This window comes from Oncorhynchus tshawytscha, linkage group LG17, assembly GCF_018296145.1.
Source record: "Oncorhynchus tshawytscha isolate Ot180627B linkage group LG17, Otsh_v2.0, whole genome shotgun sequence".
NCBI classification, from domain to species: domain Eukaryota; kingdom Metazoa; phylum Chordata; class Actinopteri; order Salmoniformes; family Salmonidae; genus Oncorhynchus; species Oncorhynchus tshawytscha.
The window spans coordinates 3,219,830-3,243,420 of NC_056445.1; the positions used below are offsets into that span (position 1 = coordinate 3,219,830).

The 23,591-nt window shown below is 43.5% G+C and overlaps 1 protein-coding gene across 1 annotated transcript in view; it reads left to right on the forward strand.

Moving 5' to 3' along the window:
- LOC112216706 (beta-1,3-glucosyltransferase) overlaps nt 1-4,153 on the forward strand; it is a 111,520-nt gene extending 107,367 nt beyond the window's left edge. The window contains exons 14-15 of the mRNA XM_024376717.2: nt 1,664-1,808; nt 3,228-4,153. Coding sequence (XP_024232485.1) covers nt 1,664-1,808; nt 3,228-3,395 — 313 coding nt within the window. The 3' untranslated portion in view covers nt 3,396-4,153. The remainder of the gene's footprint in view (nt 1-1,663; nt 1,809-3,227) is intronic.
- The last annotated feature ends 19,438 nt before the right edge of the window (nt 4,154-23,591 follow it).

The following is a 23,591-nucleotide window of genomic DNA, read 5'->3' on the forward strand; positions in this document are numbered from 1 at the left end:
AGGACCCACAGTTGACAGTACATGTCAGAGCAAAAACCAAGTCATGTTTAGTGCCCTGGGGAAGAATATTAAACATTTCTGCAGCATGGAAGGTTCCCCAAGAACGCTGTGGCCTACATCATTCTTAAATGGAAAAAGTTTGGACTCTTCCTGGGGCGGCAGGTAGCCAGCCTAGTGGTTAGAGCATTGGGCCAGTAACCGAAAGGTTGCTAGATCGAATCCCCGAGCTGAAAAGGTAAAAATCTGTCGTTCTGAATAAGGCAGTTAACCCACTGTTCCTAGGCCATCACTGTAAATAAGAATGTGTTCTTAACTGACTTTGCTGAGTTAAATAAAAAAAAGTTGAACAGTGTTTCCTTCAACACATTGGTGTGGCTGGCGGGTGGGTGTTAAGAAGCGCTGTTTGGCGATTCATGTTTTAGAGGACGCATGACTCGACCTTCGCCTCCCGAGCCAGTTGGGGAGTTGCAGTGAGGAGACAAGATCACAATTGGGGAGAAAAAGGGGCGAATATTTTTTTAAGTAAATAAAAAATAATAAACTTTTGTGACGGTTTTGTGTGGTATGGCTATTATTAGGCTATAACCCTACTGCAGGCCTATGATATGAAGACAGTGGGCACCGGCGCTCCAACTGTCAGTTGAACTTGAGGTGAGGAAGACTGTTTCAGGCCTACCAGAGTTACTCCTGTAATCTAACAATATAATGGACTATAATGGACTCTGGCTGATCTTTATACAAAAATATTCTGGTAGAAAATGTTTCAAAATAGCCTCCTTCTATATGCCAATATCTGTATAGCAGTAGTAGCCTATTTCACAAGGATAAAGAAATGCATGTTGGAAACATGGCCCTGGCATATCTCTATCTTTCTCTGTCTCTAGGGCTAAGCTTCTCTTCCTTCATATTTGAACATTTTTATATCATACAGTATACCTATAGGCCTATATGCTTGCAATGCCTTGATGCATTTCCGCTCAAATCTCTTACAGCTGAAACGTGAGGTGGACAATTATTGTTTTAGGAAAGTAAAAAACAAAACAATAGGCTATAAAGTTTTTAATATGCTACACATCAAAACACAACAAATCTTTATTTGTGGGATGTGTGTGTACAGTACATGTGAAATTAACCAGACTGCTCTGCTAAGGGTCGCTCTTTACTGGACATTTTTGAACACAAACTTTTAAAGTCCTACTCCAGTCTATTTTTCATCTCATTTATCACCTGATTTACTCAGTAGGTGGTCCAGGTGTCCTCTGACATGGCAAAAATGGGGGGTGGGGGTCTCTCTTCTGTTCTCTATTGCTCCTCAAGCAAGGGGGGAGCCGATGACAGAGGGCACCATCAGATCAATTCCTTTAATGGCCTACTCCAACTCCACTATTTTGCTCAAAACATATTTGTTTACCCTTAACTGTATGTACATTGCTGTATTCATACTTGGGATAATGTTTTTTAACAGGTTCAATCAACCTTGTTTTCTCTGAACTGTGTTGGTCAGAGTAGTAATGTTGACGTGTGCCGTTAATAATAATAATAATGTATTGGATTGTCCACTTAGGTGCTCAACCATTTTCTGTGCCAGAACACTCACCAAGCTAATGTGTGTTGGGGTGTGTGTGTGTGTGTGTGTGTGTGTGTGTGTGTTGTGTCCTGTCAGGATGGTGTTCAGTAGGGCAGCGGTGGTGAGGCTCCTGGCCAGTGACTGCAAGTGTTACCGTGATGACGCCCCTGATGACATGGTGCTGGGGATGTGTCTCAACGCTCTGGGGCTCCCTGTCACACATAGCTCCCTCTTCCACCAGGTAAAACACTGACCTTACCCATTACCCTTATGCCAGGAACCCACAGTTTTATTTTATTGACACGACTCATGCTTCACATACTATTTTCATGATCGTTATTGTCGTACACGAAAAATGGGAGCTCCAGAGTCGCTCGGTGTCGCAAGGACAACAATAGCTGATTTACTGCACTTGTGATCTCCCGACAACACCAAATTGTCCCAAACATGTCAGAATGTTCTGTCGTAGCTCTGTACTGTTCGTACTGTCTGAACACTGCTACGAAGAAGATTCCACGCCAATAGGAACGCTGCATACTGGCATGCACTGTAGAAAATATGAAGCAATTGGTTCATCTTTATACACATGTTATCTAAGATTTTCTATACCCAAATGACAAGTATTATGGAGTGAAAATATCCTAATTAAATTTTGTTAACCACATTGAAGGCATGCTCGACCACAGATTATGGCATATTTGACAAATAAGCACTTTCTGCTATCTGCTATTTTTTCTGACAAATTCAAATCAAAGCAGATAGAACTTAATTTATACAAGTGAGAACATGTATGTACATATGTATTAATACATGTATGAACATATGTATTAGCTGTTATGTCGTACATCCACTGCACGACATAACAACGTTTGGATGATCAAAAACGCACAGAGGGAGTTAGCCATTACCTTATACCTTTTTTGATCCATTACCCTTACCTCATACCAACTACCCTAACCCATTACCTTTATCTAATAAGTTACTTAAGACCTAATACTGTTTACCCATTATTCTAACCTGATAATACCAACATTTCACAGTTCAACATTGATTGTTGTAGCAAGGCCTTGGTAACGAAGATACTAGTCTTTGAAATTCTCTCCGATTTAATAGCCCTGTTTATGAAATTCTCTCTGATTGTACCAGTGTATTTAATAGCCCTGTTTATGAGTAGTACGACAGTCTGGAGTGCGGTGTCCGGTGGCTTCACCACATTCCTACAGGAAATATTGTACTTTTTACTCAATACATTTTCCCTGATAACCCAAAGTACCCGTTACATTTTGAGTGCTTAGCAGAACAGGAAAATTGTGAAATTCACGCACTTATCAAGAGAACACATGGTGAAATGATTTATACTTTTATTTTTTATGCTTAAGTATATATACAACAAAATACTTTTCGACTTTTAATCAAGTTGTATTTATTGGATGACTTTCACTTTTACTTGAGTAACTTTCTATTAAGTTATCTATATTTTTACTCAAGTATGACAATTGTGTACTTTTTACACCACTGGTAAGCAGTCTATGGACAAAATAAAAGAGCAATCCATGCTTTGGTTTTGTCTCCAAATGCAAACTTTTTAGCATTTGTGACACAACCAATGCAAGTCAATAACCTCGATATTAGCTTTTAAATAATTGTTCTGTCCCTCCAGGCACGACCTGAAGACTACTCCAGAGACTTCCTAGCCCACCAGGTGCCCATCTCTTTCCACAAACACTGGAACATCGACCCCGTCGCCGTCTTCAACAGGTGGCTAAAGGATGAGTCGGTGTCAACAAGCCCACACGGACTAAACAAGAGCACCAAGGAAGAGTTATAGTCACTCAGACACAGTGTGTGTGTGTGTGTGTGTGTGTGTGTGTGTGTGTAGTCATGGACAAACATATTGTCAGCATGTTTCCTCCATCGGTGTAAATGTTTTCTATATTGTGAATCTTGCGGAGATATCATTTGGAAGGTTCATGCAAGCCTGTCCCTGACTGTGTATATGGGAACTTATTCATGACTGAGGCCAGGATTCAATCCAAGGCGCGTTAGAGCAGCACAATATAATGGACATTCGAAGGTAAATGATGCTTGAGTCGACATGCTAGCATTGACCATGAATGCGATCTCGGCGAACGCCGGGGAAAACGTCTTTGGAAGACCTATTGTCGGCTGTCTAACGCTCAGCTATACGTATTGAATCCCGGCCACAGTTTCACTTGATTTGCATGTTGAGGTTGTCAGTGTGTGTTCAGATCTTGTCTGTGTATATTTATATGATATCATCTATTCCTTGCCAAGTTGAACAATGAAACAGTTTTTTTTCCCTCAAGGACATATCTCAACATTATTACTACATGCTGTACAATGTGGACTATTTTGATATCAACGTGTTATTACTTAAAAATATATGTTTGCGCTGTCTTATTGGAGTTTTATTTCTGGCATTTGGTTTCAGGATTAATTAATGACTATTAATTGTCAATGTAAATAATAGGTGCTATGAAAACGTGTGTGTGTTTTCATTGCCCCTATTATCACACACACCAAATACTGTTGAATGCAATTTCAAATAGAAGCTATGAGAAATGACTCAAGATGTTTGGTTTATTATTGCTTTGATTTGATACCTGTGAAAGCAAAGGGCCTTGCCCTGTGCTTGGGGGGGACACCCATATTCTCCTCATGACACACTAACTTTCCTCACATTACTTCATAACTTCATGAGTGATCGGTTTGAACTTGTGTAACTTTATTTATGGAATACTTATCACAGGCCCAGCATGGGGAAAGGGATGTGAATAATACAACTAGGCTGACATGTTAAAAATAACCCTTTACATCAGGGGTGTCAAACTCCTTCCATGGAGGGCCTAGTGTCTGCAGATGTTGTTTTTTTTCCTTTCAACTAAGCCCTAGACAACCAGATGTGGGGAGTTCCTTACTATTTGATGACCTTAATTCATCAATCAAGTGCAAAGGAGGAGCAGAGACCCGTAGACACTCGGCCCTCCATAGAATGAGTTTAACACCTGTGCATTATACAATGTAAAGTCATGATTGAGTCATTCACCAAGAATAGAGCGTCCTCTTCGGTCTTCTGTTTCCCTATTTATCAGAGTAGTCTGGGATACTTATGAATAAATTAACGTGGTGAAACTCACTAAATGCACTTTAATTAATTATATCCTCTTTTAGTTGCATTCTGTTGGACAGTTTTACTAAAGCAGCTTGAAGGGATAGTTTTCTCATTACTTTAAATTCATTATACCTTGTCATAGTCGGGCTCTAATCAATCAGTATCGTGTAAGTTCAGTGTTACAGCGTTAGGTAACGTTCCCGTGTTAGCAGAGACTATATGTCGGCTCAATTGCCAAAGCAGCAGCTACTCTTCCTGGGGTCGAGCAACATTTTATACAATTTTAAAAACATTAAAATACATTCACAGATTTCACAACACACTGTGTGCCCTCAGGACCCTACTCCACCACTACCAAATATCTACAGTACTAAATCCATGTGTATGTATAGTGCATATGTTATCGTGTGTGTGTGCGTGAGTGTGTGTTGGTGCCAATGTTTGTGTTGCTTCACAGTCCCCGCTGTTCCATAAGGTGTTTTTTTAATCTGTTTTTTAAATCAAATTTTACTGCTTGTGTCAGTTACTTGATTTGGAATAGAGTTCCATGTAGTCATGGCTCTATGTACAGTAGTACTGTGTGCCTCCCATAGTCTGTTCTGGACTTGGGGACTGTGAAGAGAACTCTTGTGGCATGTCATGTGTGGCATGTCATGTGTGGCATGTCATGTGTGGCATGTCATGTGTGGCATGTCATGTGTGGCATGTCATGTGTGGCATGTCATGTGTGGCATGTCATGTGGGGTATGCATGGGTGTCCGAGCTGTGTGCCAGTAGTTTAGACAGACAGCTCGGTGCATTCAACATGTCAATACCTCTCATAAATAAAAGTTGTGATGAAGTCAATCTCTCCTCCACTTTCAGACAGGAGAGATTGACATGCATATTATTAATATTAGCTCTCTGTGTACATCCAAGAGCCAAACGTGCTGCCCTGTTCTGAGCCAATTACACTTTTCCAAAGTCCTTTTTTGTGGCACCTGACCACACGACTGAACAGTAGTCAAGGTGCAACAAAACTAGGGCCTGTAGGCCCTGCCTTGTTGATAGTGTTGTTAAGAAGGCAGAGCATCACTTTACTCAAGTTCCACATTATTTATTACAAGTTTTAGTTGAGGTTTTGGGTTTAGTGAGTGTTATGTTCCAAATACAATGCTTTTATTTTTAGAAATGTTTAGGGCTAATTTATGCCTTTACACCCACTCTGAAACTAACTGCAGCTCTTTGTTGAGTGTTGCAGTCATTTCAGTCGCTATAGTAGCTGACGTGTAATAGTGTTGAGTTATTCACGTACATGGACACTCTGGCTTTACTCAGTCAGTGGCATGTCGTTAGTAAAAATTGAAAAAAGCAAGGGGCCTAACAGCTGCCCTGGGGAATTCCTGATTCTACCTGGATTATATTTGAAAGGCTTCCATTAAAGAACACCCTCTGTGTTCTGTTAGACAAGTAACTCTTTATCCACATTATAGCAGGGGGTGTAAAGCCATAACACATACGTTTTTCCAGCAGCAGACTATGATCGATAATGTCAAAAGCTGCACTGAAGTCTAACAAGACATCCCCCACAATCATTTTATCATCAATTTCTCTCAGCCAATCATCAGTCATTTGTGTAAGTACTGTGCATGTTGAGCGTCCTTCTTATTTCACCTTTATTTAACTAGGTAGGCTAGTTGAAAACAAGTTCTCATTTACAACTGCGACCTGGCCAAGATAAAGCAAGGCAGTGCAAACAACAACACAGAGTTACACATGGAATAAACAAACATACAGTCAATAATACAATAGAAAAAGTCTATATACAGTGTGTGCAAATGAGGTATGATAAGGGAGGTAAGGCAATAAATAGGCCATAGTGGCAAAATAAGAACAATATAGCAATTAAACACTGGAGTGATAGATGTGTAGAAAATGAGTGTGCAAGTAGAGTTATGGGCTATGTACAGGTGTAGTGATCTGTGAGCTGCTCTTACCGCTGGTGCTTGAAGTTAGCGAAGGAGATTTGAGGCTCCATCTTCAGTGATTATTGCAGTTCGTTCCAGACATTGGCAGCAGAGAACTGGTAGGAGAGGCTGCCAAAGGAGGCATTGGCTTTGGGGGTGACCAGTGAAATATACCTGCTGGAGCGCGTGCTATGGGTGGGTGCTGCTATGGTGAGCAGTGAGCTGAGATAAGGCGGGGCTTTACCTAGCAGAGACTTATCGATGACCTGGAGTCAGTGGGTTTGGCATGACTACGAAGCGAGGGCCAGCCAATGAGCGCATACAGGTCGCAGTGGTGGGTTGTATATAGGGCTTTGGTGACAAAACGGAAGGCACTGTGATAGACTGCATCCAGTTTATTGAGTAGAGTGTTGGAGGCTATTTTGTAAATGACATTGCCGAAGTCAAGGATGGGTAGGATGGTCAGTTTTACGAGGGTATGTTTGGCACCATGAGTGAAGGAAGCTTTGTTGCGAAATATGAAGCCGATTCTAGATTTAATTTTGAATTTGAGATGCTTTATGTGAGTCTGGAAGGAGAGTTTACAGTCTAACCAGACACCTAGGTATTTGCAGTTGTCCACATATTCTAAGTCAGAAGCGTCCAGAGTAGTGATGCTAGTTGGGCAGGCGGGTGCAGGCAGCGAACGGTTGAAAAGCATGCATTTAGTTTTACTAACGCTTCACTGAATCAGATGGCTCATTCATCACAAAGCACACTGATATTGCAAACTACTTTAATGACTTTTTCATTGGCAAAATAAGGGATTACGTGCCAGCAACAAACGCTGACAATACACATCCAAGTATAACGGACCAAATAATGTTGTCTATCAACAATGACAAGCCACTGGGGGTCAGACAATCTGGATGGAAAATTACAGTGGATAATAGCAGACAATATTGCCACTCCTATTTGCCACATCTTCAATTTATGCCTACTAAAGAGTGTTTCCCCTCAGGCCTGGAGGGAAGCTAAAGTCATTCCGCTACCTAAGAATAGTAAAGCCCACTTTACTGGCTCAAATAGCCGACCAATCAGCCTGTTACAACCCTTAGTAAGCTTCTGGAAAAAATTGTGTTTGACCAGCTACAATGCTATTTCACAGAATTTCAGCATGCTTAAATAGGAATGCCTCATTCAAAAAATGTAGAACAGGAACAGATATAGCCAGACCTGACTGCCCTTGACCAGCACAAAAACATCTTGTGGCATACTGCATTCGCATCGAATAGCCCCTGCGATATGCAACTTTTCAGGGCAGTTAGGAAGACTAAGGCTAGCTTTTTCAAACAGAAATATGCATCCTGTAGCACAAACTCCAAAAAAGTTCTGGGACAATGTCCATGGAGAATAAGAGCACCTCCTCCCAGCTGTCCACTGCACTGACGCTAGGAAACACTGTCACCACCGAGAAATCCACGATAATCGAGAATTTCAATAAGCATTTTTCTACGGCTGGCCATGCTATCCACCTAGCTACCCCACCCCGGTCAACAGCCCTGCACACCCCATAGCTACTTGCCCAAACCTCCCCATTTCTCCCTCAACCAAATCCAGATAGCAGATGTTCTGAAAGAGCTGCTGAATCTGGACCCCTACAAATCAGCCAGGCTAGACAATCTGGACCCTCTCTTTCTAAAATGATCCGCCAGAATTGTTGCAACCCCTATTACCAGTGTGTTCAGCCTCTCTTTCGTATCATCCGAGATCCCTAAAGATTGGAAAGTTGCCATGGTCATCCCCCTCTTCAAAGGGGGTGACAATCTAGACCTGAACTGTTATAGACCTATATCCATCCTGCCCTGCCTTTCTAAAGTCTTCAAAAGCCAAGTTAATAAACAGATCACTGACCATTTCGAAAACCACTATGCAATCCGGATTCCGAGCTGGTCACGGGTGCACCTCAGCCATGCTCAAGGTACTAAACGATATCCTAACCGTCATCGATAAAAGATTGTACAGTGCAGCCGTCTTCATCAACCTGGCCAAGGCTTTCGACTCTGTCAATCACCGTATTCTTATCGGCAGACTCAACAGCCTTGGTTTCTCAAATGACTGCCTCGCCTGGTTCACCAACTACTTCTCAGAGATCAGTGTGTCAAAGCCAGAGGTCCGGACAACAGGCCCTCCGATATCTCTATGGGAGTGCCACAGGGTTCAATTCTCGGGCCGACTCCTTTCTCTGGATATATCAACGATTTCAGTCTTGCTGCTGGTGATTCCCTGATCCACCTCTACGCAGACGACACCATTCTGTATACATCTGGCCCTTCTTTGGACACTGTTAACTAACCTCCAAATGAACTTCAATGTCATACAACACGCCTTCCGTGGCCTCCAACTGCTCTTAAACGCTAGTTTTACTAAATGCATGTTTTTCAACCGTTCGCCACACGCCCGCGCAACGAGCATCACTAATCTGGACAGTTCTGACTTAGAATATGTGGATTGTGGACAACTACAAATACCTAGGTGTCTGGCTAGACTGTAAACTCTCCTTCCAGACTCAGATTAAACATTTTCAATCCAAAATTAAATCTAGAATCTGCTTTCTATTCCACAACAAAGCCTCCTTCACTCATGCTGCCAAACTCTCCTACCGATCCTCGACTTCCGCGATTTCATTTACAAAATAGCCTCCAACACTCTACTCAGACAACTGGATGCAGTCTATCATAGTGCCATCCGTTTTGTCACCTAAGCTCCATATACTACCCACCACTGCAACCTGTATGCTCTAATCGGCTGGCCCTTGCTTCATATTCGCCAGACCCACTGGCTTCAGGTCATCTATAAGTCTTTGCTAGGTAAAGCTCCTTATCTCATCTCACTGGTCATGACAACACCCACCCATAGCACGCGCTCCAGCAGGTATATTTCACTGGTCATTCCCAAAGCCAACACCTCCTTTGGCCACCTTCCAGTTCTCTGCTGCCAATGACTGGAACGAATTGCAAATATCGCTGAAGCTAGAGACTTCTATTTCCCTGACTAATTTTAAACATCAGCTATCTGAGCAGCTAACTGATCGCTGCAGCTGTACATTGCTCATCTGTAAATAGCCCATCCAATCTACCTACCTCATCCCCATGTTGTTTTTATTTACTTTACTGAGCTTTTGCACACCAGTATTTCTACTTGCACATAATCATCTGCACATCTATCGCTCCAGTATTAATTTGCTAAATTATAATTACTTGCTACTATGGCCTATTTATTACCTTACCTCACGCCATTTGCACACACTGTATATAGACTTTCTTTTTTACCTAATGTGTTTTTGACTGTACGCATGTTTAATCCATGTGTAACTCTGTGTTTTTGTTTGTGTTGCACTGCTTTGCTTTATCTTGGCAAGGTCGCGGTTGTAAATGAGAACTTGTTCTCAACTAGCCTACCTGGTTAAATAAAGGTGAAATAAAAAATAAAAATTGACTTCATGGACCTTGTTTCTTAGGCTACATATGTTAATATGGGCTATTTTTAACACTTTTCTGGGTTGCTTGATTGTTTTTAATGCTTTACTGGGAAGCTTATCAGAGGTAGACTTAGTCATGTTTTTTATATTGGAGCTGATAGTGCAGGGTGAGCTGCATAAAGTGGTCTTCCTACTATTGCACACCGCCTCAGTGCTAACAGTGTAACTATGGTTTATAGGCTTGTGATTACTGCTTACAATAGCTGTAGGATAAACATATGTTTTAAGTGCAATTGGCGTACATAAATTAAATAACTTACATTGTGTTTACCAATGCCCCTACGATCATGTACATTTGATTCAGCATTATGACGACTCATTGTCACAATGGTAGGGATTAACTGAGCTGGTCTTGGATCATTTACCAGTCATTGTTTCAACTCAGCCTTGAAATGCATGGACAGAGTCCAGGAGCCAAGAGGATTTAGATGGACTCCGTCATTCATGTAGAGTATCTTCTATTTCCAGAAGGTGTAATAATCAATAAAAGTGACTCCAGCAGAGCTAAAGTAGTCTTTTAGCCAGATGTGTAATGCCAGCAGTCTGCTGAATCTTTCACACCCGCGGCCGAACGATGATACTGGACCTGAAATTATTGCCGTTTTTTGGAGTCTTTTAGTGCTAAAATCAGTTTTTTTTTAAATAATTCAAATGTTCTGAGCAAGCTCTCCTGATATCGTTTGACCCCACATGGACTACGACAGTGTCAGCTCTCGGGATCTGTGGTAGAACAGTTGGAAGCAGCCTTGTTATGTCCTGTACTCATGCTCCTGGGTAGCACAGGGTTTTTGCCTTGGGGACCGAGATGTTTCTCACCATAGAGCTGCCTATGATGACAGCTGGTGATGTTGAATGGACCGGTCTCAGAGCTCCGAGGAGCTTAACTCGAGGTAGAGGCCCCCGGAGAGGGAGACCGAGCCGAGGATGAAGACGCAGGTACCTCCGGATCAGATCTTGATTGGGAAGCCACCAAGGACGAAGGTGCCGGAACCTCTGGATCCAGGGCGGCAAAGCTGTTTCTTGTCTGTGTCAGTTCTGGGCTCAACATCTCCAAGGAGACCCCCGTTGCAAGACAACCCCTCCTTCAATGTCCAGTGTGACGTACCTCCATGGCTGGTTGGTTGGGTCGAGATCAGCTCTGTTCTCTAGGGAAGGGGGAGATCCCTTTGGGGATGGAACCCTGCCTTGAGCCGACACGGCGGCCAACTTCCACCAGACCAGAGCGGCATCTGGCTACTGGGGTGGAAGAAAAAGAAAAAGTAGGCAGGCTTGGGTTCCCCAGTAGCTTATGTAGGTTTGCTACTTTCTTGCTAAGAGTAGCTACTTCACTCCTGTAGTCCTCCGCAAGCAATCAGTTGCTACATTGAAAGTCAGCGCGGTCCACATTGTCCCGGAACAAAGCAAAGTAAATACAGCTCCTGCAATGCTGGAAACGTTTAATAGCGGCTCCTATTTGAGGCCACCGTGCCAGCTAGGCTAGCTGTGCTTTCGCATCTCTCCCCCTATATGGAATCTGGCAGGATCCCGGGACAGATAGAAGTGCTCACAGCAAGTTAGCACAACAGAGCCGCAGGATTCAAAATAAAATTGATATTGCTCCTCGGCTCTCAGCATCTGGGCATGGCATATGAATTTCAGAGATATAATACAAATTAAGATTGAGTTTCTTTAAGGATGAGAATGATATAGACAGCATTTTACTTTCTTTTGAATCCATTCAAACATTTCCATCCTGTCAGCCCAGTGGATACTGTACAACACAATAACAACCCAGCAGGCAAAATTTGGCACATGATGTCTACATGTAATTTTCTGGATGTAAACGCTTTTTGCAGTTGAATAGAATACAATTAGATTACAACTTGCTCTCTGTTATTACCAGGTAAATGCATTTTTCATGAAGAGATCAGGACGTCATGGGAAAGACATCATATTTGGCTTATCTGGTCAGTTAGCCAAATTACAACAAGATAAAGACTTTAAAGCTACAGTCTGCAATTGGTACATACAGTTGAAGTCGGAAGTTTACATACACCTAAGCAAAATACATTTAAACTCAGCTTTTCACAATTCCTGACATTTAATCCTAGTAAAAATGCCATGTCTGGGGTCAGTTAGGATCACCACTTTATTTTAAGAATGTGAAATGTCAGAATGATAGTGGAGAGTGATTTATTACATATTTATTTATTTCATCACATTCCCAGTGGGTCAAAAGTTTAGACACTCAATTAGTATTTGGTAGCATTGCCTTTAAATTGTTTAACTTGGGTCAAATGTTTCGGGTAGCCTTCCATTAGCTTCCCACAATAAGTTGCGTGAATTTTGGCCCATTTCTTCTGACAGAGCTGGTGTAACTGAGTAAGGTTTGCAGGCCTCCTTGCTCGCACACGCTTTTTCACACGTTTTTTCAGTTCTGTCCACAAATGTTCTATAGGGTTGAGGTCAGGGCTTCATGATGGCCGCTCCAATACCTTGAATTTTTTGTCCTTAAGCCATTTTGCCACAACTTTGGAAGAATGCTTGGGGTCATTGTCCAATTGGAAGATGCATTTGCAACCAAGCTTTAAAACCTCTTACGGCTCCCTTCACACGCCAATCCCTTTAGTGGGATTGATTTGACAACATCCAGTGAAATGGCAGCACGCCAAATTCAAACTACAGGAATATCAATATTCAACATTCACGAAAATATCTGTGTAATACATCAAAATAAAGCTTCACTTCTTGTTAATCCAGCCGCTGTGTCAGATTTCAAAAAGGCTTTACGGTGAAAGCAGACCATGCAATTATCTGAGGCCCCCATGCAAGCACATTAAAATAATTTTTCAACCAGGCAGCTGCGACACAAAAGTCAGAAATAGCCAAATAGCAATAAATGCCTTACCTTTGAAGATCTTCTTTTTGCAATCCCAAATGTCTCATTGACACAGTGAATGGTCGTTTTGTTCGATAAATTCCTTCTTTATATCCCCAAAATGTCCATTTATTTGGCGCGTTTGATTCAGAAATACACCGGTTCCAACTCACCCAATATGACTACAAAGTATCTAATAAGTTACCTGTAAACTTGGTCCAAACATTTCAAACAACGTTCCTAATCCAACCTCGGGTATCCTAAAATGTAAATAATCGATAAAATTCAAGACTGAATAAACTGTTTCTAATACTGGAAAAAAACTACGTGAAGCCTGTTCCTGATACATGCACCAAAATAGTAAGGACCTTCAGAGTGACAAATGGAATGAATAGCCCTACTTCTTCATTTCTCAAAAGAAAAACATTGTACAATTACTAAAGGCTGTTGTCATCTAGTGGAAGCCATAGGAACTTCAACCAGGTTCCTCATAAATAGGGCTTCCCATAGAAATCAATTGGGAAATCCTATGACCTCAATTTAGTTTTTTCCCCTGGATGGTTTGTTCTCGGGGTTTCTCCTGCCAAATCAGTTCTGTTATACTCACAGACATGATTTATTATTGTCTATCCAAATCTACCAATTATATGCATATTCTAGCTTCTGGGCCTGAGTAACAGGCAGTTTACTTTGGGCACTCTTTTCATCCGGATGTCAAAATATTGCCCCCTAGCCTTGAGTTTTAACTTCCTGACTGATGTCTTGAGATATTGCTTCAATATATCCACATAATTTTCCTTCCTAATACAGCCATCTATTTTGTGAAGTGCACCAGTCCCTCCTGCAGCAAAGCACCCCCACAACATGATGCTGCCACCCCCGTGCTTCATGTTTGGAATAGTGTTCTTCAGCTTGCAAGCTCCCCCTTTTTCCTCCAAACATATCGATGATAATTATGGCCAAACAGTTCTATTTTTGTTTCATCAGACCAGAGGACATTTCTCCAAAAAGTACGATCTTTGTCCCCATGTGCAGTTGCATAGTCTGCTTTTTTTTGCCGGTTTTGGAGCAGTGGCTTCTTCCTTGCTTCAGGTTATGTCAATATAGGACTCGTTTAACTGTGGATATAGATACTGTTGTACCTGTTTCCTCCAGCATCTTTACAAGATCCTTTGCTGTTGTTCTGGGATTGATTTGCACTTTTCGCACCAAAGTACGTTCATCTCTAGGAGACAGAATGCATCTCCTTCCTGCGCGGTATGACGGCTGCGTGGTCCCATGGTGTTTATACTTGCAAACTATTGTTTGTACAGATGAACATGGTACTTTCAGGCATTTGGAAATTGCTCCCAAGGATGAACCAGACTTGTGGAGGTCTACAATTTCTTTCTGAGGTCTTGGCAGATTTATTTTGATATTCCCATGATGTCAAGCAAAACAGGTGCTGAGTTTGAAGGTAGGCCTTGAAATACATCCACAGGTACACCTCCAATTGACTCTAATTATGTCAATTAGCCTATCAGAGGCTTCTAAAGCCATGACATCATTTTATGGAGTTTTCCAAGCTGGTTAAAGGCACAGTCAACTTAGTGTTGTCAGCATCGTGTGTATAGGTGGCAGGGAAGTCAGGCACAGGAGAGTCAAAATGAAGTGTAAATTGAGACTTAAAACCTGTTAAGGATAGGGCTGACTACTGCCCCCTTTGGAGGAATTGCGTGCCCATAGTAAACAGAAAAAAAATCTGTCAAAAATTGCTAATATATGCATATAATAATTATTATTGAATAGAAAACACTCTAAAGCTTCTAAAACCGTTCAAATTATGTCTCTATGTAAAGCAGAACTCTCAGGGCATCCATTCTCCCAAACTCTCTCTTGACAACAGAAAAGTTGGGCCAACTTTGACGTCATTGCCCCCACCCTTCCCAACCAGCTACAGATCTGGGAACAGTTCCTATCTCTTCAGCGCGATGTCCCCTTTCAGTGGGGCCTCTCATTGTGAGAATCGCGGGCTCCCTCGAGTTTTGGCGGGCTGAAACCTCCGGGTCACGCGAAAATACATGCACTTTCATGCGCACGTCTGGTCCGGAGCTCCCTTTGTTCCAAGATTCACCAAACGATGTAGGTTTGTCTGTTCACGCTAAGGATTGTTTTCTATGTTAAAAACATGCTAAAGCTCGATTCTGCACTTAGTTTGACCAGTTTAGTCGACATATAATATGTAATTTTGAAGTTTTGATGCGCATCCACTAGAATTTTGCCTGCATTTCGACCGGAATTTGTCGTGTTTGATAACCTAAAGACACAGACTTGAAAACCAAACGCAGTTTTTGGTAAGTGTAACTTCTTCCACGACTTCTGATCGAAGAACATCAAAGGTAAGGGAATATTTATGTGTTAATTATGGGTTTCTGTGGACTCCGAGATAGAGGAGACATAATGCTAATTTCTGAGCGCCGTCTCATATTATAGCCTAGTGAACGAATTCTGTAACGTTAAAAATAAATGTAACACAGCGGTTGCATTAAGAAGAAGTGTATCTTTCTAACTATATGTAGAACATGTATATTTAGTCAAAGTTTATGATCAAATCAAATCAAATTTATTTATATAGCCCTTCGTACATCAGCTGATATCTCAAAGTGCTGTACAGAAACCCAGCCTAAAACCCCAAACAGCAAGCAATGCAGGTGTAGAAGCACGGTGGCACTCCCTAGAAAGGCCAAAACCTAGGAAGAAACCTAGAGAGGAACCAGGCTATGTGGGGTGGCCAGTCCTCTTCTGGCTGTGCCGGGTGGAGATTATAACAGAACATGGCCAAGATGTTCAAATGTTCATAAATGACCAGCATGGTCGAATAATAATAAGGCAGAACAGTTGAAACTGGAGCAGCAGCACAGTCAGGTGGAAGTTGAAACTGGAGCAGCAGCATGGCCAGGTGGACTGGGGACAGCAAGGAGTCATCATGTCAGGTAGTCCTGGGGCATGGTCCTAGGGCTCAGGTCAGTTGAAACTGGAACAGCAGCATGGCCAGGTGGACTGGGGACAGCAAGGAGTCATCATGTCAGGTAGTCCTGGGGCATGGTCCTAGGGCTCAGGTCCTCCGAGAGAGAGAAAGAAAGAGAGAAGGAGAGAATTAGAGAACGCACACTTAGATTCACACAGGACACCGAATAGGACAGGAGAAGTACTCCAGATATAACAAACTGACCCCAGCCCCCCGACACATAAACTACTGCAGCATAAATACTGGAGGCTGAGACAGGAGGGGTCAGGAGACACTGTGGCCCCATCCGAGGACACCCCGGACAGGGCCAAACAGGAAGGATATAACCCCACCCACTTTGCCAAAGCACAGCCCCCACACCACTAGAGGGATATCTTCAACCACCAACTTACCATCCTGAGACAAGGCTGAGTATAGCCCACAAAGATCTCCGCCACGGCACAACCCAAGGGGGGCGCCAACCCAGACAGGATGACCACAACAGTGACTCAACCCACTCAGGTGACGCACCCCCTCCAGGGACGGCATGAGAGAGCCCCAGTAAGCCAGTGACCCAGCCCCTGTAATAGGGTTAGAGGCAGAGAATCCCAGTGGAAAGAGGGGAACCGGCCAGGCAGAGACAGCAAGGGCGGTTCGTTGCTCCAGAGCCTTTCCGTTCACCTTCCCACTCCTGGGCCAGACTACACTCAATCATATGACCCACTGAAGAGATGAGTCTTCAGTAAAGACTTAAAGGTTGAGACCGAGTTTGCGTCTCTGACATGCGTCTCTGACACTAACTGAAGTTTATTTAGTGCTTTATCCGGGTAGCCGGAAAATAGAGCATTGCAGTAGTCTAACCTAGAAGTGACAAAAGCATGGATTAATTTTTCTGCATCATTTTTGGACAGAAAGTTTCTGATTTTTGCAATGTTACGTAGATGGAAAAAAGATGTCCTTGAAATGGTCTTGATATGTTCTTCAAAAGAGAGATCAGGGTCCAGAGTAACGCCGAGGTCCTTCACAGTTTTATTTGAGACGACTGTACAACCATTAAGATTAATTGTCAGATTCAACAGAAGATCTCTTTGTTTCTTGGGACCTAGAACAAGCATCTCTGTTTTGTCCGAGTTTAATAGTAGAAAGTTTGCAGCCATCCACTTCCTTATGTCTGAAACACATGCTTCTAGCGAGGGCAATTTTGGGGCTTCACCATGTTTCATTGAAATGTACAGCTGTGTGTCATCCGCATAGCAGTGAAAGTTTACATTATGTTTTCGAATAACATCCCCAAGAGGTAAAATATATAGTGAGAACAATAGTGGTCCTAAAACGGAACCTTGAGGAACACCGAAATTTACAGTTGATTTGTCAGAGGACAAACCATTCACAGAGACAAACTGATATCTTTCCGACAGATAAGATCTAAACCAGGCCAGAACATGTCCGTGTAGAGCAATTTGGGTTTCCAATCTCTCCAAAAGAATGTGGTGATCGATGGTATCAAAAGCGGCACTAAGGTCTAGGAGCACGAGGACAGATGCAGAGCCTCGGTCCGATGCCATTAAAATGTCATTTACCACCTTCACAAGTGCCGTCTCAGTGCTATGATGGGGTCTAAAACCAGACTGAAGCATTTCGTATACATTGTTTGTCTTCAGGAAGGCAGTGAGTTGCTGAGCAACAGCCTTCTCTAAAATTTTTGAGAGGAATGGAAGATTCGATATAGGCCGATAGTTTTTTATATTTTCTGGGTCAAGGTTTGGCTTTTTCAAGAGAGGCTTTATTACTGCCACTTTTAGTGAGTTTGGTACACATCCAGTGGATAGAGAGCCGTTTATTATGTTTAACATAGGAGGGCCAAGCACAGGAAGCAGCTCTTTCAGTAGTTTAGTTGGAATAGGGTCCAGTATGCAGCTTGAAGGTTTAGAGGCCATGATTATTTTCATCATTGTGTCAAGAGATATAGTACTAAAACACTTGAGCGTCTCTCTTGATCCTAGGTCCTGGCAGAGTTGTGCAGACTCAGGACAACTGAGGTTTGGAGGAATACGCAGGTTTAAAGAGGATTCCGTAATTTGCTTTCTAATAATCATAATCTTTTCCTCAAAGAAGTTCATGAATTTATCACTGCTAAAGTGAAAGTCATCCTCTCTTGGGGAATGCTGCTTTCAAATCAAATCAAATCAAATTTTATTTGTCACATACACATGGTTAGCAGATGTTAATGCGAGTGTAGCGAAATGCTTGTGCTTCTAGTTCCGACAATGCAGTAATAAAAAGCAAGTAATCTAACTAACAATTCCAAAAAAAAACTACTGTCTTATACACAGTGTAAGGGGATAAAGAATATGTACATAAGGATATATGAATGAGTGATGGTACAGAGCAGCATAGGCAAGATACAGTAGATGATATCGAGTACAGTATATACATATGAGATAAGTATGTAAACCAAGTGGCATAGTTAAAGTGGCTAGTGATACATGTATTACATAAGGATGCAGTCAATGATATAGAGTACAGTATCAACGTATGCATATGAGATGAACAATGTAGGGTAAGTAACATTATATAAGGTAGCATTGTTTAAAGTGGCTAGTGATATATTTACATCATTTCCCATCAATTCCCATGATTAAAGTGGCTGGAGTAGAGTCAGTGTCATTGACAGTGTGTTGGCAGTAGCCACTCAATGTTAGTGGTGGCTGTTTAACAGTCTGATGGCCTTGAGATAGAAGCTGTTTTTCAGTCTCTCGGTCCCAGCTTTGATGCACCTGTACTGACCTCGCCTTCTGGATGACAGCGGGGTGAACAGGCAGTGGCTCGGGTGGTTGATGTCCTTGATGATCTTTATGGCCTTCCTGTAGCATCGGGTGGTGTAGGTGTCCTGGAGGGCAGGTAGTTTGCCCCGGTGATGCGTTGTGCAGACCTCACTACCCTCTGGAGAGCCTTACGGTTGAGGGCGGTGCAGTTGCCATACCAGGCGGTGATACAGCCCGCCAGGATGCTCTCGATTGTGCATCTGTAGAAGTTTGTGAGTGCTTTTGGTGACAAGCCGAATTTCTTCAGCCTCCTGAGGTTGAAGAGGCGCTGCTGCGCCTTCCTCACGATGCTGTCTGTGTGAGTGGACCAATTCAGTTTGTCTGTGATGTGTATGCCGAGGAACTTAAAACTTGCTACCCTCTCCACTACTGTTCCATCGATGTGGATAGGGGGTGTTCCCTCTGCTGTTTCCTGAAGTCCACAATCATCTCCTTAGTTTTGTTGACGTTGAGTGTGAGGTTGTTTTCCTGACACCACACTCCGAGGGCCCTCACCTCCTCCCTGTAGGCCGTCTCGTCGTTGTTGGTAATCAAGCCTACCACTGTTGTATCATCCGCAAACTTGATGATTGAGTTGGAGGCGTGCATGGCCACGCAGTCGTGGGTGAACAGGGAGTACAGGAGAGGGCTTAGAACGCACCCTTGTGGGGCCCCAGTGTTGAGGATCAGCGGGAGGAGATGTTGTTGCCTACCCTCACCACCTGGGGGCGGCCCGTCAGGAAGTCCAGTACCCAGTTGCACAGGGCGGGGTCGAGACCCAGGGTCTCGAGCTTGATGACGAGCTTGGAGGGTACTATGGTGTTGAATGCCGAGCTGTAGTCGATGAACAGCATTCTCACATAGGTATTCCTCTTGTCCAGATGGGTTAGGGCAGTGTGCAGTGTGGTTGAGATTGCATCATCTGTGGACCTATTTGGGCGGTAAGCAAATTGGAGTGGGTCAAGGGTGTCAGGTAGGGTGGAGGTGATATGGTCCTTGACTAGTCTCTCAAAGCACTTCATGATGACGGATGTGAGTGCTACGGGCGGTAGTCGTTTAGCTCAGTTACCTTAGCTTTCTTGGGAACAGGAACAATGGTGGCCCTCTTGAAGCATGTGGGAACAGCAGACTGGTATAGGGATTGATTGAATATGTCCGTAAACACACCGGCCAGCTGGTCTGCACATGCTCTGAGGGCGCGGCTGGGGATGCCGTCTGGGCCTGCAGCCTTGCGAGGGTTAACACGTTTAAATGTCTTACTCACTTCGGCTGCAGTGAAGGAGAGACCGCATGTTTCCGTTGCAGGCCGTGTCAGTGGCACTGTATTGTCCTCAAAGCGGGCAAAAAGTTATTTAGTCTGCCTGGGAGCAAGACATCCTGGTCCGTGACTGGGCTGGGTTTCTTCCTGTAGTCCGTGATTGACTGTAGACCCTGCCACATACCTCTTGTGTCTGAGCCGTTGAATTGAGATTCTACTTTGTCTCTGTACTGGCGCTTAGCTTGTTTGATAGCCTTGCGGAGGGAATAGCTGCACTGTTTGTATTCAGTCATGTTACCAGACACCTTGCCCTGATTAAAAGCAGTGGTTCGTGCCTTCAGTTTCACACGAATGCTGCCATCAATCCAAGGTTTCTGGTTAGGGAATGTTTTAATCGTTGCTATGGGAACGACATCTTCAACGCACGTTCTAATGAACTCGCACACCGTATCAGCGTATTCGTCAATGTTGTTGTCTGACGCAATACGAAACATCTCCCAGTCCACGTGATGGAAGCAGTCTTGGAGTGTGGAGTCAGCTTGGTCAGACCAGCGTTGGACAGACCTCAGCGTGGGAGCTTCTTGTTTTAGTTTCTGTCTGTAGGCAGGGATCAACAAAATGGAGTCATGGTCAGCTTTTCCGAAAGGGGGCGGGGCAGGGCCTTATATGCGTCGCGGAAGTTAGAGTAACAATGATCCAGGGTCTTTCCACCCCTGGTTGCGCAATCGATATGCTGCTAAAATTTAGGGAGTCTTGTTTTCAGATTAGCCTTGTTAAAATCCCCAGCTACAATGAATGCAGCCTCCGGATAAATCGTTTCCAGTTTGCAGAGAGTTAAATAAAGTTCGTTCAGAGCCATCGATGTGTCTGCTTGGGGGGATATATACGGCTGTGATTATAATCGAAGAGAATTCTCTTGGTAGATAATGCGGTCTACATTTGATTGTGAGGAATTCTAAATCAGGTGAACAGAAGGATTTGAGTTCCTGTATGTTTCTTTCATCACACCATGTCACGTTGGCCATAAGGCATACGCCCCCGCCCGTCTTCTTACCAGAAAGATGTTTGTTCCTGTCGGCGCGATGCGTGGAGAAACCCGCTGGCTGCACCGCTTCGGATTGCGTCTCTCCAGTTAGCCATGTTTCCGTGAAGCAGAGAACGTTACAGTCTCTGATGTCCCTCTGGAATGCTACCCTTGCTCGGATTTCATCAACCTTGTTTTCAAGAGACTGGACATTGGCAAGAAGAATGCTAGGGAGTGGTGCACGATGTGCCCGTCTCCGGAGTCTGACCAGAAGACCGCTTCGTGTCCCTCTTTTTCTGAGTCGTTTTTTTTTTGGTCGCTGCATGTGATCCACTCGGTTACACTGGTTGTACGGCAGAACACAGGATCCGCATCGCGAAAAACATATTCTTGGTCGTACTGATGGTGAGTTGACGCTGATCTTATATTCAGTAGTTCTTCTCGGCTGTATGTAAAGAAACCTAAGATGACCTGGGGTACTAGTGTAAGAAATAACACGTAAAAAAACAAAAAACTGCATAGTTTCCTAGGAACGCGAAGCGAGGCGGCCATCTCTGTCGGCGCCGGAAGAAGAATGAATTGCTTTTTAGTTAGCTTTGCGACAGTATCAAAAAGGAATTTCGGATTGTTCTTATTTTCCTCAATTAAGTTAGAAAAATAGGATGATCGAGCAGCAGTAAGGGCTCTTCGGTACTGCACGGTACCGTCCTTCCAAGCTAGTCGGAAGACTTCCAGTTTGGTGTGGCGCCATTTCCGTTCCAATTTTCTGGAAGCTTGCTTCAGAGCTCGGGTATTTTCTGTGTACCAGGGAGCTAGTTTCTTATGAGAATTCTTTTAGTTTTTAGGGGTGCAACTGCATCTAGGGTATTGCGCAAGGTTAAATTGAGATCCTCAGTTAGGTGGTTAACTGATTTTTGTCCTCTGGCGTCCTTGGGTAGGCAGAGGGAGTCTGGAAGGTCATCAAGGAATCTTTGTGTTGTCTGTGAATTTATAGCACGACTTTTGATGTTCCTTGGTTGGGGTCTGAGCAGATTATTTGTTGCAATTGCAAACGTAATAAAATGGTGGTCCGATAGTCCAGGATTATGAGGAAAAACATTAAGATCCACCACATTTATTCCATGGGACAAAACTAGGTCCAGCGTATGACTGCGACAGTGAGTGGGTCCAGAGACATGTTGGACAAAACCCACTGAGTCGATGATGGCTCCGAAAGCCTTTTGGAGTGGGTCTGTGGACTTTTCCATGTGAATATTAAAGTCACCAAAGATTAGAATATTATCTGCTATGACTACAAGGTCCGATAGGAATTCAGGGAACTCAGTGAGAAACGCTGTATATGGCCCAGGAGGCCTGTAAACAGTAGCTATAAAAAGTGATTGAGTAGGCTGCATAGATTTCATGACTAGAAGCTCAAAATACGAAAACGTCATTTTTTTTTGTAAATTGAAATTTGCTATCTTAAATGTTAGCAACCCCTCCGCCTTTGCGGGATTCACGGGGGATATGGTCACTAGTGTAGCCAGGAGGTGAGGCCTCATTTAAAACAGTAAATTCATCAGGCTTAAGCCATGTTTCAGTCAGGCCAATCACATCAAGATTATGATCAGTGATTAGTTCATTGACTATAATTGCCTTTGAAGTAAGGGATCTAACATTAAGTAGCCCTATTTTGAGATGTGAGGTATCATGATCTCTTTCAGTAATGACAGGAATGGAGGTGGTCTTTATCCTAGTGAGATTGCTAAGGCGAACACCGCCATGTTTAGTTTTGCCCAACCTAGGTCGAGGCACAGACACGGTCTCAATGGTGATAGCTGAGCTGACTACACTGACTGTGCTAGTGGCAGACTCCACTATGCTGGCAGGCTGGCTAACAGCCTGCTGCCTGGCCTGCACCCTATTTCATTGTGGAGCTAGAGGAGTTAGAGCCCTGTCTATGTTGGTAGATAAGATGAGAGCACCCCTCCAGCTAGGATGGAGTCCGTCACTCCTCAGCAGGTCAGGCTTGGTCCTGTTTGTGGGTGAGTCCCAGAAAGAGGGCCAATTATCTACAAATTCTATCTTTTGGGAGGGGCAGAAAACAGTTTTCAACCAGCGATTGAGTTGTGAGACTCTGCTGTAGAGCTCATCACTCCCCCTAACTGGGAGGGGGCCAGAGACAATTACTCGATGCCGACACATCTTTCTAGCTGATATGCACGCAGAAGCTATGTTGCGCTTGGTGATCTCTGACTGTTTCATCCTAACATCGTTGGTGCCGACGTGGATAACAATATCTCTATACTCTCTACACTCGCCAGTTTTAGCTTTAGCCAGCACCATCTTCAGATTAGCCTTAACGTCGGTAGCCCTGCCCCGGGTAAACAGTGTATGATCGCTGGATGATTCGCTTTAAGTCTAATACTGCGGGTAATGGAGTCGCCAATGACTAGAGTTTTCAATTTGTCAGAGCTAATGGTGGGAAGCTTCGGCGTCTCAGACCCCGTAACGGGA